General features: G+C 47.6%; 1 protein-coding gene across 1 annotated transcript; it reads left to right on the forward strand.

Annotated features, from left to right (window-relative positions):
• Window positions 1-3746: 3746 nt before the first annotated feature.
• Window positions 3747-7597, forward strand: LOC119285640 (nascent polypeptide-associated complex subunit alpha-like protein 1). The gene is made up of 4 exons (XM_037564979.1): window positions 3747-3941; window positions 4310-4394; window positions 6840-6970; window positions 7043-7597. The coding sequence occupies exons 1-4, from the start codon at window positions 3870-3872 to the stop codon at window positions 7376-7378; spliced, it is 624 nt and encodes a 207-aa protein (XP_037420876.1). The 5' UTR covers window positions 3747-3869; the 3' UTR covers window positions 7379-7597.
• Window positions 7598-12686: the final 5089 nt, after the last annotated feature.

The following is a 12686-nucleotide window of genomic DNA, read 5'->3' on the forward strand; positions in this document are numbered from 1 at the left end:
CAATGAAAGCACCAATGTCGGTGTCAAAACCGGCGGATCTCGGGTAGGGGGTCCCGAACTGTGCGTCTAGGCCGGATGGTAACAGGAGGCAAGGGACACAATGTTTTACCCAGGTTCGGGCCCTCTTGATGGAGGTAAAACCCTACGTCCTGCTTGATTAATATTGATGATATGGGTAGTACAAGAGTAGATCTACCACAAGATCAGAGAGGCTAAACCCTAGAAGCTAGCCTATGGTATGATTGTATGTTATCCTACGAACTAAAACCCTCCGGTTTATATAGACACCGGAGAGGGTTAGGGTTACACAAGGTCGGTTACAAAGGAGGAGATATTCATATCCGTATTGCCTAGCTTGCCTTCCACGCCAAGTAGAGTCCTATCCGGACACGATACGAAGTCTTCAATCTTGTACCTTCATAGTCCAACAGTCCGGCCAAAGGATATAGTTCGGCTGTCCGGAGACCCCCTAATCAAGGACTCCCTCAGGGAGACTGAAGGAAATATGCCCTAGAGGCAATAATAAAGTTGTTATTCATATTTCCTTATATCATGATAAATGCTTATTATTCATGCTAGAATTGTATTAACCGGAAACTTAGTATATGTGTGAATACATAGACAAACAGATTGTCATTAGTATGCCTCTACTTGACTAGCTCGTTAATCAAAGATGGTTAAGTTTCCTAGCCATGGACAAAGAGTTGTCATTTGATGAACGGGATCACATCATTAGAGAATGATGTGATTGACTTGACCCATCCATTAGCTAACGGGAACCGCTAACGAGATTTTTATTGATGGACGACACATGATGAACGTTCTTCAGACGCATGGTCTTCCCCGAAGTAAACTTCAGATCGACCGTACCAACACCTCGAACGATGGCATGTGACCCATTCCCCATTAGCACGAGAGAAGTCCCTTGACCTGGTAAGAAGAAAACATGGAGGCGTCAGCACAAACATGTACATTGACACCGATGTCAATCAACCAATCAGAAGATTGAAATACTGAAAGGATGGTAGGAAGAATACCGTACCCAGATTCCTTCATATCAGTATCACCGATAACAACATTAGCGGACTTGCCGCTCTTCTCATGTTCACGCTCCTCAAAGCGGTTAGGACACTTCGGAGCCCAGTGATTGGGATCACCGCAGACATGGCAAAGTTCCTTCCCCTTTTTATGAGAATTCTTCTTGAAGTTGGTAGAATGTGACGGCTTATTCTTTGTATCAAACTTGCCTTTGCCCTGAGTTTTGTTCTTGTTGGGATGGAAATTCTTCTTCTGTACCATATGGGCACTAGAAGTTCCCTCGGCAACTCGAGCACGTGTGTCCTTTGCTCTCGCCTTCTCTTCAACATCAAGAGCACCAATGAGATCCGCAACGGAAAACTCCTGTCTCTTGTGTTTCAGGGAAGTAGAAAAATTGTTCCACGAATGTGGAAGCTTGGCAATGATGCCTCCGGCAACAAATTTGTACGGTAACACACACTTAAAGTACTCGAGTTCCTTTGTGAGCGACTGTATCTCATGGGCTTGCTGTACAACAAAGCGCTCATCAATCATCTTGTAGTCATGGAATTGCTCCATGACGTACAACTCGCTGCCGGCGTCCGAGGCAGCAAACTTGGCCTCGAGCGCAACCCACATGTCCTTGCCGTTGTCAAACGACATATACGAATCCACAATGGAATCATCAAGAACACTCAGAAGAGTGCCTTTAAAAAGAGTATCGATCTTCACAAAAGCTTCCAACTGTGCTGGATTAAGATCGCCCTAAGGCTTGCCTTTAGTGGCGTCATAGCAGCCCATGGTCTGAAACCAGTAGACTGCTCTCATGCGTCACCTCTTATATTGCACCCCCTTAAAGGCAGGCGGCTTCAGATGCGCAGCAAAACCACTCGGTGTAAATTGCCTATAATCAGGTTTTGGAATTGTTGGAAATATGAGCAATACTACGAGATTTAATCCGAATAAACAGAAAATAAATCATGACAACAATTGCAGAGATTAAGCTAATCATGCGAACTAGCATAGTAGATGAATATATCACATCTAGGGCACATACTAGAACCATGAATTCTACCACGATCTCGAACAAGAAAGATAGAATCACATACGGTGCAGCGGGAACAACACCGCCGACGTTGACGTTGTCGCCCATGTCGTCGAGGATGAGGTTGCCGAGGTCAGGAAAGAAGTCGTCGTTCGCGAAGTCGTCGCTGCCAGCAGTCGCACGAGTGCGCTCCCCAAAAACCTGATCACCCCTTTCCCGTACAGGATCACGAGAGGTGGGGTTCCGGAGGCCTGCTGTCCCTTCTCCCCGTGCACGTCGAAAGGAGGGATGGAGAAGATTTTATTGGCGGCGCAATGATCTGTAACGGTGATGCGAAATCATACGAAGTAGCGGCTAGGGTAGACGTCTGCCTGACTATATAGTGCGGGCCGGGTAGGTCGTGGGAGCGTCCGAGTCGCGATTCAAAAGAATCGAAAACGGTTCAGTAATTAACGCGTTTGTTAATTATTAATTAACGATTCATTAATTTTTCTCGAGCAACTTCTTGACGAGGCATCTGCAAGAAGCTGTGAGCGGTTTCAAAGGCAACCCGGATTGCTCCCATCTTCGTCGCCGTCGTCACTGCTGCTGCCAGCGCGTTGACCTTTACCCCAAAAGTGTCATGAATATTCTCCTAGCGGCCAACCCAAGCAACAAGTACCTGCCCCGAGCTATCACAAGCAATCACACCCCATCCACCCATAGAGCATCCTAAAGGGAGCGCTCCATCTAGATTGAGCTTAATCGTCACAATGGTCGTTGGGTTTGGGTAACAGGGTAAGCAAGTAGAAAACGGCTAGCTAGTTATTAGGTGCGTCAATATATACAACACTATCAAACAACTCAAAGTATTCTCAATACTTCAAAATACTGTGGTATGTCAAAACTGTGGTATCTTACACCTACATGCTAAAATGTTGTAGTTTTCAATACTTTGGTTCTTTCAATACTTTACTATCAAACACAGCCTTAGGCTCTCTTTGGTAGGAAAGTACTAACAAAACCAAAATATCATAAACTACAGTAGTTTAGCATACATGTACAAAACACTATGGTTTTAATATAACAATGTTTTTTTTAAATATTCACAATATAGAGGACCTGTTTGATTACACCAAATAATGCTGTAAAATTTACTAGCTAGCTGTTGGTCGTGCATCCGTTCGTGGCTAGTAGCTAGCAATTGCTTTTAGCGGTGATTAGTAGTAGTACTCGTTAAAAGAGATGAGATCGCCTCTCCGGACCTTGGCTGATCTTTAAAGGATAGCTATGGGTTGCTTCGGATCCTTCCTATGATTAATGTATCCAGCCTAGCTATCTCATTCGCATTAGGGAACACGTGGGACAGAGGATCGAGCGGCGGCTTAATAGCCAGATGAGTTTGTTGAGAAGATCTAGCGATCGACTCGTTTCTTTCGCTTGCTCTATTAAAAGAAAGAGGTTCAGGGCTCTTTTTATTATGCGGAGAAATTACTATAATTTTGTAAATACTCTAGTTTTAGTAACACAGTTTTTGGCATTAACCAAACAGATCATAGTAATATATAGTTGAGTCATCTATTTTGAAATGGAGACAGTACTTTGCCGTTAAACAGAGCCTTAGTGTTTCAACTGTGCCATATTGTATTTTTTGGAAATGTTGAGGTGGTCACCGCGATCCCACCTGAAAATAAATAAGTGAAGAGTTTAGTCCGGGTCTCGCAACCACTAGGAGAATCTGCCTAGGGTTTTTGACGCCCTCGCCGGCCCGCCGCCACCTCCTCCCTTCTCACGAGCGCTGCCCCTTGACTACCACCGTAGCACCAGGATGACGGCGCAGACTGCCGAGGAGCTCGCCGCCCAGATCGAGCAGGAGCAGCTCGAGGCGAAGAAAACAGAGGTGAGATTTGGATGTGATCCTTGGTCCAACCCCTCCCGAGCAATGCCAGTCATCGTCAGAATCGGTGATCGATTTGTTCAGGGATTAAATATTCCATGAAATGTCCTTGTTTTTGCTGGTTCTAGATCCATTCGATGAACTAGTCCGATCCTGGAAGGTTATTGCTTTCAGTGTGTTATAATGGGTATTGGTAATTCTAATCCTGTAGCCTAATGCTTCATCTAGTTATTTATTTACACGAGGCAGCGTAATCCACTGTTTAATATCGATAGAAGTATAACTCAATATTATCCTCGGTGACATAGGTGTTTTAGTTGTTGTGTACTGGGTAACATCTGAAGATCTTACTGTGTGAATTTTGGGAGCAGGCAGAGGAGGTTGTGGTTGAGGATGATGATGATGATGATGACGACAATGACGACGACGATGATGATGACAATGATGATTTGGATGGTAACTCACTATGCTCACTGGTCTCCTGTATCCACTTTGCGTAAAGCTGTATTAATTAATAAATCTGATGCGAACATGTGAAAATAATAACAGAGTGAGATTTATTAAATCCTGTTTTTTTCTGTTTACATTATTAGACCTTCTTTTAGGGTCGGATTGTCTTTGCCCTTGGACGATTTCAGTGGTGGTGCCAACAATGGTAGCATGTGTACATATGTACAGTATCCATGTAATTTTCGTATACACTTGAAAATAGCCGTGATTTGTTTGCTGAGCAAATTAAGTGATGTTACTTGACATAACAGTCTACACTTACCTTCTTTTTTTTGGAATGGTCACCGGGGGGAGAGTTTCCCCACCTGAATATATTACCACTCAAATGGCCATAATGCCAAGAGAATGATCCAGTTTATAAGGGAAACCGGATTGAAAACCTGAACAAATTGGCCACGTTTATGAGGGAAACCGGGCCAAAAAACCGTACAAATAAAAAGGTTAAAAGAAGATGAGAAAAAAGACACCCAGGACATGTCACAGCCTAGCTAGCAGACCATAGGACCATCACCACGAGAGACACAAGTAGATGCGGGGCGCCGTCGAGAGATCACAATACCAAGACATCGCAAGCAGCCTAACGCGTACCAAACCCCAGGGTGCAACACAGGAGCATCCACAATCAACGAGTGCCACAGCTGAACACGAACCTTGACTAGGGGCTCCGCCGCAGGAATTCTGAACGATTAGCAAGTTGGGGAGGCATCTTGCGTCGTCATTGAGCAAAGATGAACCGAGAGAACACCAAGAACACGAAGCTCACCGCAACACAACAACGACAGCTATGGGAGGGTCTTGAGCATGCATAGCTACAAGGGCAAAACACCAAACGACGGGCAGGGGCGGATGGATGGTGGCGAAGGGCTCGACGAAGAGGTGATGTTGACGGCGGTACGGGATGGATGGCCGGTGATGAGTGGAATGAAGCAAACTAGAGAGATCACATAGAGTGCAGAGAAGTTCACCATACGGACATGAAGGAGATGCAGACCGCGCCATCAACATGGAGGAGTGGCGTGAGTGCACCGCCGCAGTCATGGCCGGGCGAACCGTCAGAGATTTCTCCCCATCCCCAAGTCCAGAAGGAGGAGGCAGTATAACGCCACCATGGTGGGACACGGGAGCCTGCAGGCGTCGCTGTTGCCGGCGAGCAGCATGGAGCGGCGGCCACCGACGGAGGGCCAGCATGCGCCGGCCAGCGGGCAGCTGGCAGCTCCATGCAGGAAGGTTCTGGAGGCATTCGATTTGGATATGGGGAGGAGGCTAACGGTGCATGGAGAGCAGAGCGTGGCCTCGCCGCCGCTGTCCGCCGAGGGGATTAGCCCGGAGGCCTCCTACTGCGACGGCGAGGGTAGGGGGCGTGGAGGAGGTGGACTAGAGAGGGTGGCGGCGAGGGTCCTCCAGAGTCGCCCGAGAGCAACCCGGGAGGAAGAGTATCTCTGTTGGGTGTCTACACGTAGCTTCACCACTGGCTGGTTTGTTTGGATGAATGCATGTTTACTGGTTGTCTGCTTTTAGCTTCTTTTGGGATATTCTCTCTGCATCTGACAAGAATATTGATTGGTTTGGTCATGTGGGTTTGTTGTAGATACTTCAAAATTACAATCCTCGTTGTCAATTCAATTGAGATGGAATATAATCTTTGTACTGTGCCTGTGACCGATGTTGAAAGATCTTTTGTGCTGTATAAACAAAAGAATGGAGATGTTTAGATTGTAGTCAATTTGATGGCGCAGATGTCTAGCTGCTTCTGGTGCATATATTGTACTTTTTAGTCTGCTATTCAAACCTGTAGCTGCAAGGCTGTGATAGTTCTGTACTCCCTCCGTCACAGAAATGAATAGAAACAAAAGAACGGAGATGTTTAGATTGTAGTCAATTTGATGGCACAGATGTCTAGCTGCTTCTGGTGCATATATTGTACTTTTTAGTCTGCTATTCAAACCTGGAGCTGCAAGGCTGTGATAGTGTACTCCCTCTGTCACAGAAATGAATAGAAATGGATGTATCTAGAACTAAAATACGTCTAGATACATCCATTCCTTGGACAAGTATTTTTGGACGGAGGGAGTACATTTTTATAGATGGCGTCTAAATTATTGATGTTTTATTGTTATAGCCTTAGAGGTTATACTGGGCAAATGGGCATTGCACTATGTTTTACTTGGAGTAAATTACATTTCGTTTAAATTTGACTTGCATATGCAAGGAGACGTTTTCTTGGTGCCGACTATCATATGTGCTAGGTAGTGTTAAAGAAATTGTTGTGTTTTTTCATGACTAGCTGGTTCCGGTTCCCTCTTATCTGGAAGCTCCAGATTGTATTATACAATTCGCTTTATGTAACTCTTACACTGTATGATCCATATTGTTCTTATTGCTATTTTACAGGGCAAGAAGGTGATGCCAGTGGCAAATCAAAACAAAGCAGGAGTGAGAAGAAGAGCCGCAAGGCAATGCTGAAGCTTGGCATGAAATCCATCACTGGTGTAAGCCGTGTCACTGTGAAGAAAAGCAAGAATGTGAGTTATTACAATCACTTACACAGCATGGTCTGTATTCCTTCGTTGGTCGACTAACACCACTGTTTCCAGATATTGTTCGTCATCTCAAAGCCAGATGTGTTCAAGAGCCCAAATTCAGATACGTATGTTATTTTCGGTGAAGCCAAGATTGAGGATCTCAGCTCCCAGCTGCAGAGCCAGGCTGCAGAACAATTCAAGGCTCCTGACCTGAGTCAAATGATCTCAAGTCCTGAGGCGTCGGGCGTGGAGCATGATGACAACGAGGTTGTCAACGATGAGGGAGTCGAGCCAAAGGACATCGAGCTGGTGATGACACAGGCGGGCGTCTCAAGGGCCAAGGCTGTCAGGGCTCTCAAGTCTGCCAATGGAGACATTGTCACTGCCATTATGGAGGTCACAACTTAAGAGTATGGCGACTTTTTTTGGAAGTAGTTGAACCATTTTTCTTTGAGCGATTTGCAGCTTGAGTGTTATTATTATCTTGGAACCGGATAAGTATCTCATGTTTGCTTGCATCTCTGATAAGGTCGTTTGGACATGATCCTGCCCGCGGCTAAGTTGGTACAGTGTTTTTTTAGCACGGACGTGTCAGTGGTGGCAATTTTATGGCATGTTTTTCACCTTCGGCTGAAATATTATTAGATTTAATTTAAATAACGGAAACACTAACGCCCACATGTGTGGCACTTCTCCAACTTGCTCACACGTGTTGATTGCCGTCGATTCGTTTTGAACGACGATAACTGCCACATGTGTGGCATCTAGGGGGTTGTGCCGCACACGCTGTGTGGCACGGAGACAACCCCGCCTGCACGATGGTGTCCGGGCGCAACCTGCCACAACCCGCATGTCCGGTGTGTGACACAATCGCCCACACATCCGGGTGAACGACCCCGCTGCCTGCATAACCTAACGCGCCCATCGTCCTTGCCTACCTTCGAACCCCAGTGCGACCTGTCATCGTCGTCTCCTACCTCTCGATCCCCTACCTCCATTGTCTTCCTTCTCTAGTTGCCATGGCAACCAAACCAGATCTCTAGCCCCACCCCACCCCCACCCCTCGCCCCCCTCCCGATCGATGAAAAACGCGACGACATGCTAACAGGCCGATCTCCGATCTCCTCCTCTCTCTCCTCCTTTTGTCCCAAATAATTGCACTTCCATATTGCCCACGAAGATGGCGACTAGATCCACACTGTCATGGCAAGCACACCACAAATTTGTCTTTATTCCCCTTTGCCCACCAACATAAGCAAGATCTGCCATGTTCTATCCTAGATCTGAACTAAGCTTTTGGGTTGGGTTGTTGCGAGTAGTTGCTTCAGAAGGATGTGTAGGATTCACTAAAATCAGGGGAAGAAGGGAGGAATTTGGGCGGTACATAGGGAGGGAGAAAATTAGTTGCAACCTATATTTGTCGTTAGCTGCCACCTATCTTTGCCGTTAGCCGCCACCATGTTATGTTGTTACTTGACATCATATTATGTTGGTTGTTGCCATCGGTTCAAAATGATAGTTGGCATCCAGATTTTAGAAAAGAGAATGAATGTGCATGTTCTACTTGCCATCATGCATTGGTTGTTTATGCAAGAAATGTGATAAGATTGACGTGTTTTCTTTTATGTGCATACAACAAGAATGCATTTCGAATATTCATGCGTTCTTATTCATGTAGTGACTGAAAACACAGTGGGAGAAAAGCGGAAAAAAATGAATCATGAAGACGGCACTGATCCTTGGTTTTCTCAAAGGCTGCAAGCGCCCCCTTGGGATGCAGCAGAGTACAATCAAATCATTTCCGCAGGGCCGTTGCTACCACTACTAGAGCAGTACGCGAACATCGGTACGATGCATGATAAAAAAAGGAACAGTTGACATGTTTGTGGGGAGGAAAAATGGCATTCTACTTATGTGCTACAATGTCCTTGTTCGCAGGTTCTTATGACACAACCACACACACAGGGATACCATGGCAAGTTCCAACACAGGGCGATAACGCTGATAGATGTACGGGAGAACAACTTCAAGTAGCCAATGTGGCAAATCAAGATAACACATATGAAAAAAGCATACTGATGTGGCCAAGAAAGAAAACCTGCAAGGATGGCAAGGACTTACGAGTTTTTTGAAAAAACGCAGGACCATCATGCAGCACGTGGCAACAGGCGGCAACCGGGTACCTGCCATCAATGTCGTACACAGGTGAGTCGTATGAAGTGATTCTATGGACAGTGAATCAGGAAAAAGGAACATAGGTGACATTGGTGTTTACGCGGTGTCAATACAAAACGCAGTTGCCGTGTTTGGACAACTGCAGTTGCCATGCATGGACAACTGCAGTTGCCATGTCTAATCTGATGTGGTTGCTGAGGGAGTCCTGGATTAGGGGGTCCCCAGGCGTCCGGGTTATGTGACATGGGCCGGACTGATGGGCCATGAAGATACAAGATAGAAGGCTTTCCTCCGTGTCCGGATGAGACTCTCCTTTGCGTGGATGGCAAGCTTTGACGTTCGGATATGAAGTTTCCTTTCTCTGTAAACCGACTCTATACAATCCTAGGCTCCTCAGGTGTCTATATAAAACGGAGGGTTTAGTCCGTAGAGGCAATCATAATCATATAGGCTAGACATCTAGGGTTAGACATTATGATCTCGAGGTAGATCAACTCTTGTAACCCCTATACTCATCAAAGTCAATCAAGCAGGAAGTAGGGTATTACCTCCATTAAGAGGGCCTGAACCTGGATAAACATTGTGTCCCTTGTCTCCCGTTACCTTTGATCCTCAGACGCACAGTTCGGGACCCCCTACCCGAGATCGGCCGGTTTTGACACCGACATTGGTGCTTTCAATGAGAGTTCCACTGTGCCGTCAACAGATGGTTCGATGGCTCGATCGATCATCTACAATGATGCTGTTTCGGGGGAGACTTTCCTCCCTGGCCAAATTTTGTATTCGGCGGCTTCGCACTATGTGCCAACTCGATTGGCCACCTTGAACAGATGACAGCTACGCCCCCAGTCACTAGGTCAGTTTCGGGAACCTAAACTATGTCGCTGATATTCAAGGAGACTTGATCTTTGAAGGGTTCGCGGCCCCAACCATCGCTCTGACCTTAGATCCGGAGCAAACCATCAGGTCCGAAGATGGGAGTGTGGAGCCCACCGGACTCTCCATTACAAAGCGCATTATCGAGGATCCAGAGGCAATCGTGTCCACGGCGAACTCAGAATCAGTCCAGGTTCCCCCTATCATTGAAAGGCCGGACTCACCCCCGGACTCCAGATATGAACTCTCGAAGTCCGCGCCAAGTAGGCAAGGCCAGGAGGCTTGCACCCCGGCCAGCCCCGCGGACTCTCGCTTCCACGTCCAAACCTCGCTCTTAAACGAGGCCCTGAACTTAATGCGATCCCTCGCTATTACAGAGGAATCACTTCCGAACTATGCCCAACCCGGACTAGGGGCTGAGAGCGGGGAATTTTACGTCCCACCCACCACCCACTTCATAGCCATTGTTGAAGACTTAACCGACATGCTGGATTACGCCTCCGAAGACATCGACGGCATGGACGACGATGCCGGAGACGAACAGGGCCAAGACCCGCCGTTTACCGGACGTTGGATGACCACCTCCACATATGACATGTATATGGTGGACACACCCAAAGAGGATGATGATGACGGAAGGAAGGATCCGGTTGAGGACAAGCATGCTGAAGCACCTCCAAAGCGTCGACGTCAGCGGTGCCACTCAAAATCGCGCCGCGAAAAAGACAGCAATACCGGCAACAAAGATAATAACACCCCGGAGAACGCCGAAGACCCCGAAGCCCCTGTCGAGCCAACATCCGAACATGATGATTGGGAGGATGGGCAAGTTAACCCTGACGATCCAGTCGGGAACGAGGACTCGGAGGATAGTAACTATCTACCAATCTCCGAGGATGATGTGAGCCTCGGCGACGAAGACTTCATCGTGCCAGAGGAACCACTCGAGCAGGAGCGCTTTAAGCGCTAGCTAATCGCCACTGCTAGGAGTCTAAAAAAGCAGCAGCAGCAGCTCCAAGCCGAACAAGATACACTCAACGGCAGGTGGACCCAAGTCCTAGCCGCCGAAGAGTATGTCCTTCAACGCCCAACAAAGAGTTATCCGAAGCATCGACTACTACCACAATTTGACAATGAAACCCTCAAGCCCATACCATCAAGACATGACCGTGCCGATGAACCAGACCAGCCACCACGCGGGCGAGATAAAGCGGCCACCTACTCCGAACACCAACCCGCACCACCTCGCCGTAGAGACAGAGAGACAATGACTCCAGGATACACCTACGACCTTCGTGAAGACCTGAATAATAGAGCAGGCCAAACAAGATCAATCTACGGATCAAGGAGGCGTGCCCCAACACGGGAAGGCGAGCGTCAAGCTTGGCCTGACAGGCATAACCTCATCAGGCCCAAAAACCGCATACGGACTTCATCCGAATTGCGTCGTGACATCGCCCGATACAGAGGCGCCGCACACCCCTTATGCTTCACCGATGAGGTAATGGAGCACCAGTTCCTAGAAGGGTTTAAACCCGTGAACATTGAATCATATGATGGAACAAGGGATCCCGCAGTATGGATTGAAGACTTCCTTCTCCATATCCACATGGCCCGCGGTGATGATCTCCATGCCATCAAGTACCTCCCCCTAAAACTCAAGGGACCAGCATGGCACTGGTTAAACAACCTACCAGAAAACTCTATTGGTAGCTAGGAAGATTTGGAAGATGCCTTTAGAAACAACTTCCAAGGCACCTATGTTCGGCCTCCAGATGCCGATGACCTTAGTCACATTGTCCAGCAACCCGGAGAGTCAGCCCGGAAACTCCGGACCAGGTACTTAATTAAAAAGAACCAAATTGTCAATTGTCCGGACGCCGAAGCCCTCACGGCCTTTAAACATAGCGTCCATGACAAGTGGCTCGCCCGACACCTCGGCCAAGAAAAGCCAAAGTCTATGGCAGCCCTCACCGCACTCATGACCCGCTTTTGTGCGGGAGAAGACGGCTGGCTTGCTCGTAGAAGCAACAACACCAGCGACCCTGGCACCTCCAAGGCCAGAGATGGAAACGGCAAGCCACGACGCAACAAGCACAAGCGTCGAAGCAACAACGAGGATATCGAAGACACAACGGTTAACGCCGGATTCAGTGGCCCTAAACCCGGTCAGCAGAAGAAGCCATTTAAAGGAAACAAGGATGGTCCATCCAATCTTAACCGAATACTAGACCGGCCTTGCCAGATTCATGGCACCCCCGACAAGCCTGCCAATCATACCAACAGAAATTGTTGGGTATTTAAACAGGCCGGTAAGCTAAACAACGGGCATAAGGGGAAAGGGACGCCTAGCGAGGACGACGATGAAGAGCCTCGCCCACCGAACACAGGGGACAGAAGAAGTTTCCCCCCGAAGTCAAAATGGTGAATATGATATACGTCACTCACATCCCCAAGCGGGAGCGCAAGGCGCATTAAGGGACGTCTATGCCATAGAGCCAGTCGCCCCAAAATTCAACCCCTGGTCAGCCTGTCCGATCACTTTTGATTGCAGAGACCATCGGACCAGTATCCGTCATGGAGGTTCGACAACATTGGTCCTCTATCCAATTATCGACGGATTCCATCATACCCGAGTCCTTATGGACGGCGATAGCAGCCTTAA

This window comes from Triticum dicoccoides, chromosome 4A (genome assembly GCF_002162155.2).
Source record: "Triticum dicoccoides isolate Atlit2015 ecotype Zavitan chromosome 4A, WEW_v2.0, whole genome shotgun sequence".
In the NCBI taxonomy this organism is placed as follows: Eukaryota; Viridiplantae; Streptophyta; class Magnoliopsida; order Poales; family Poaceae; genus Triticum; species Triticum dicoccoides.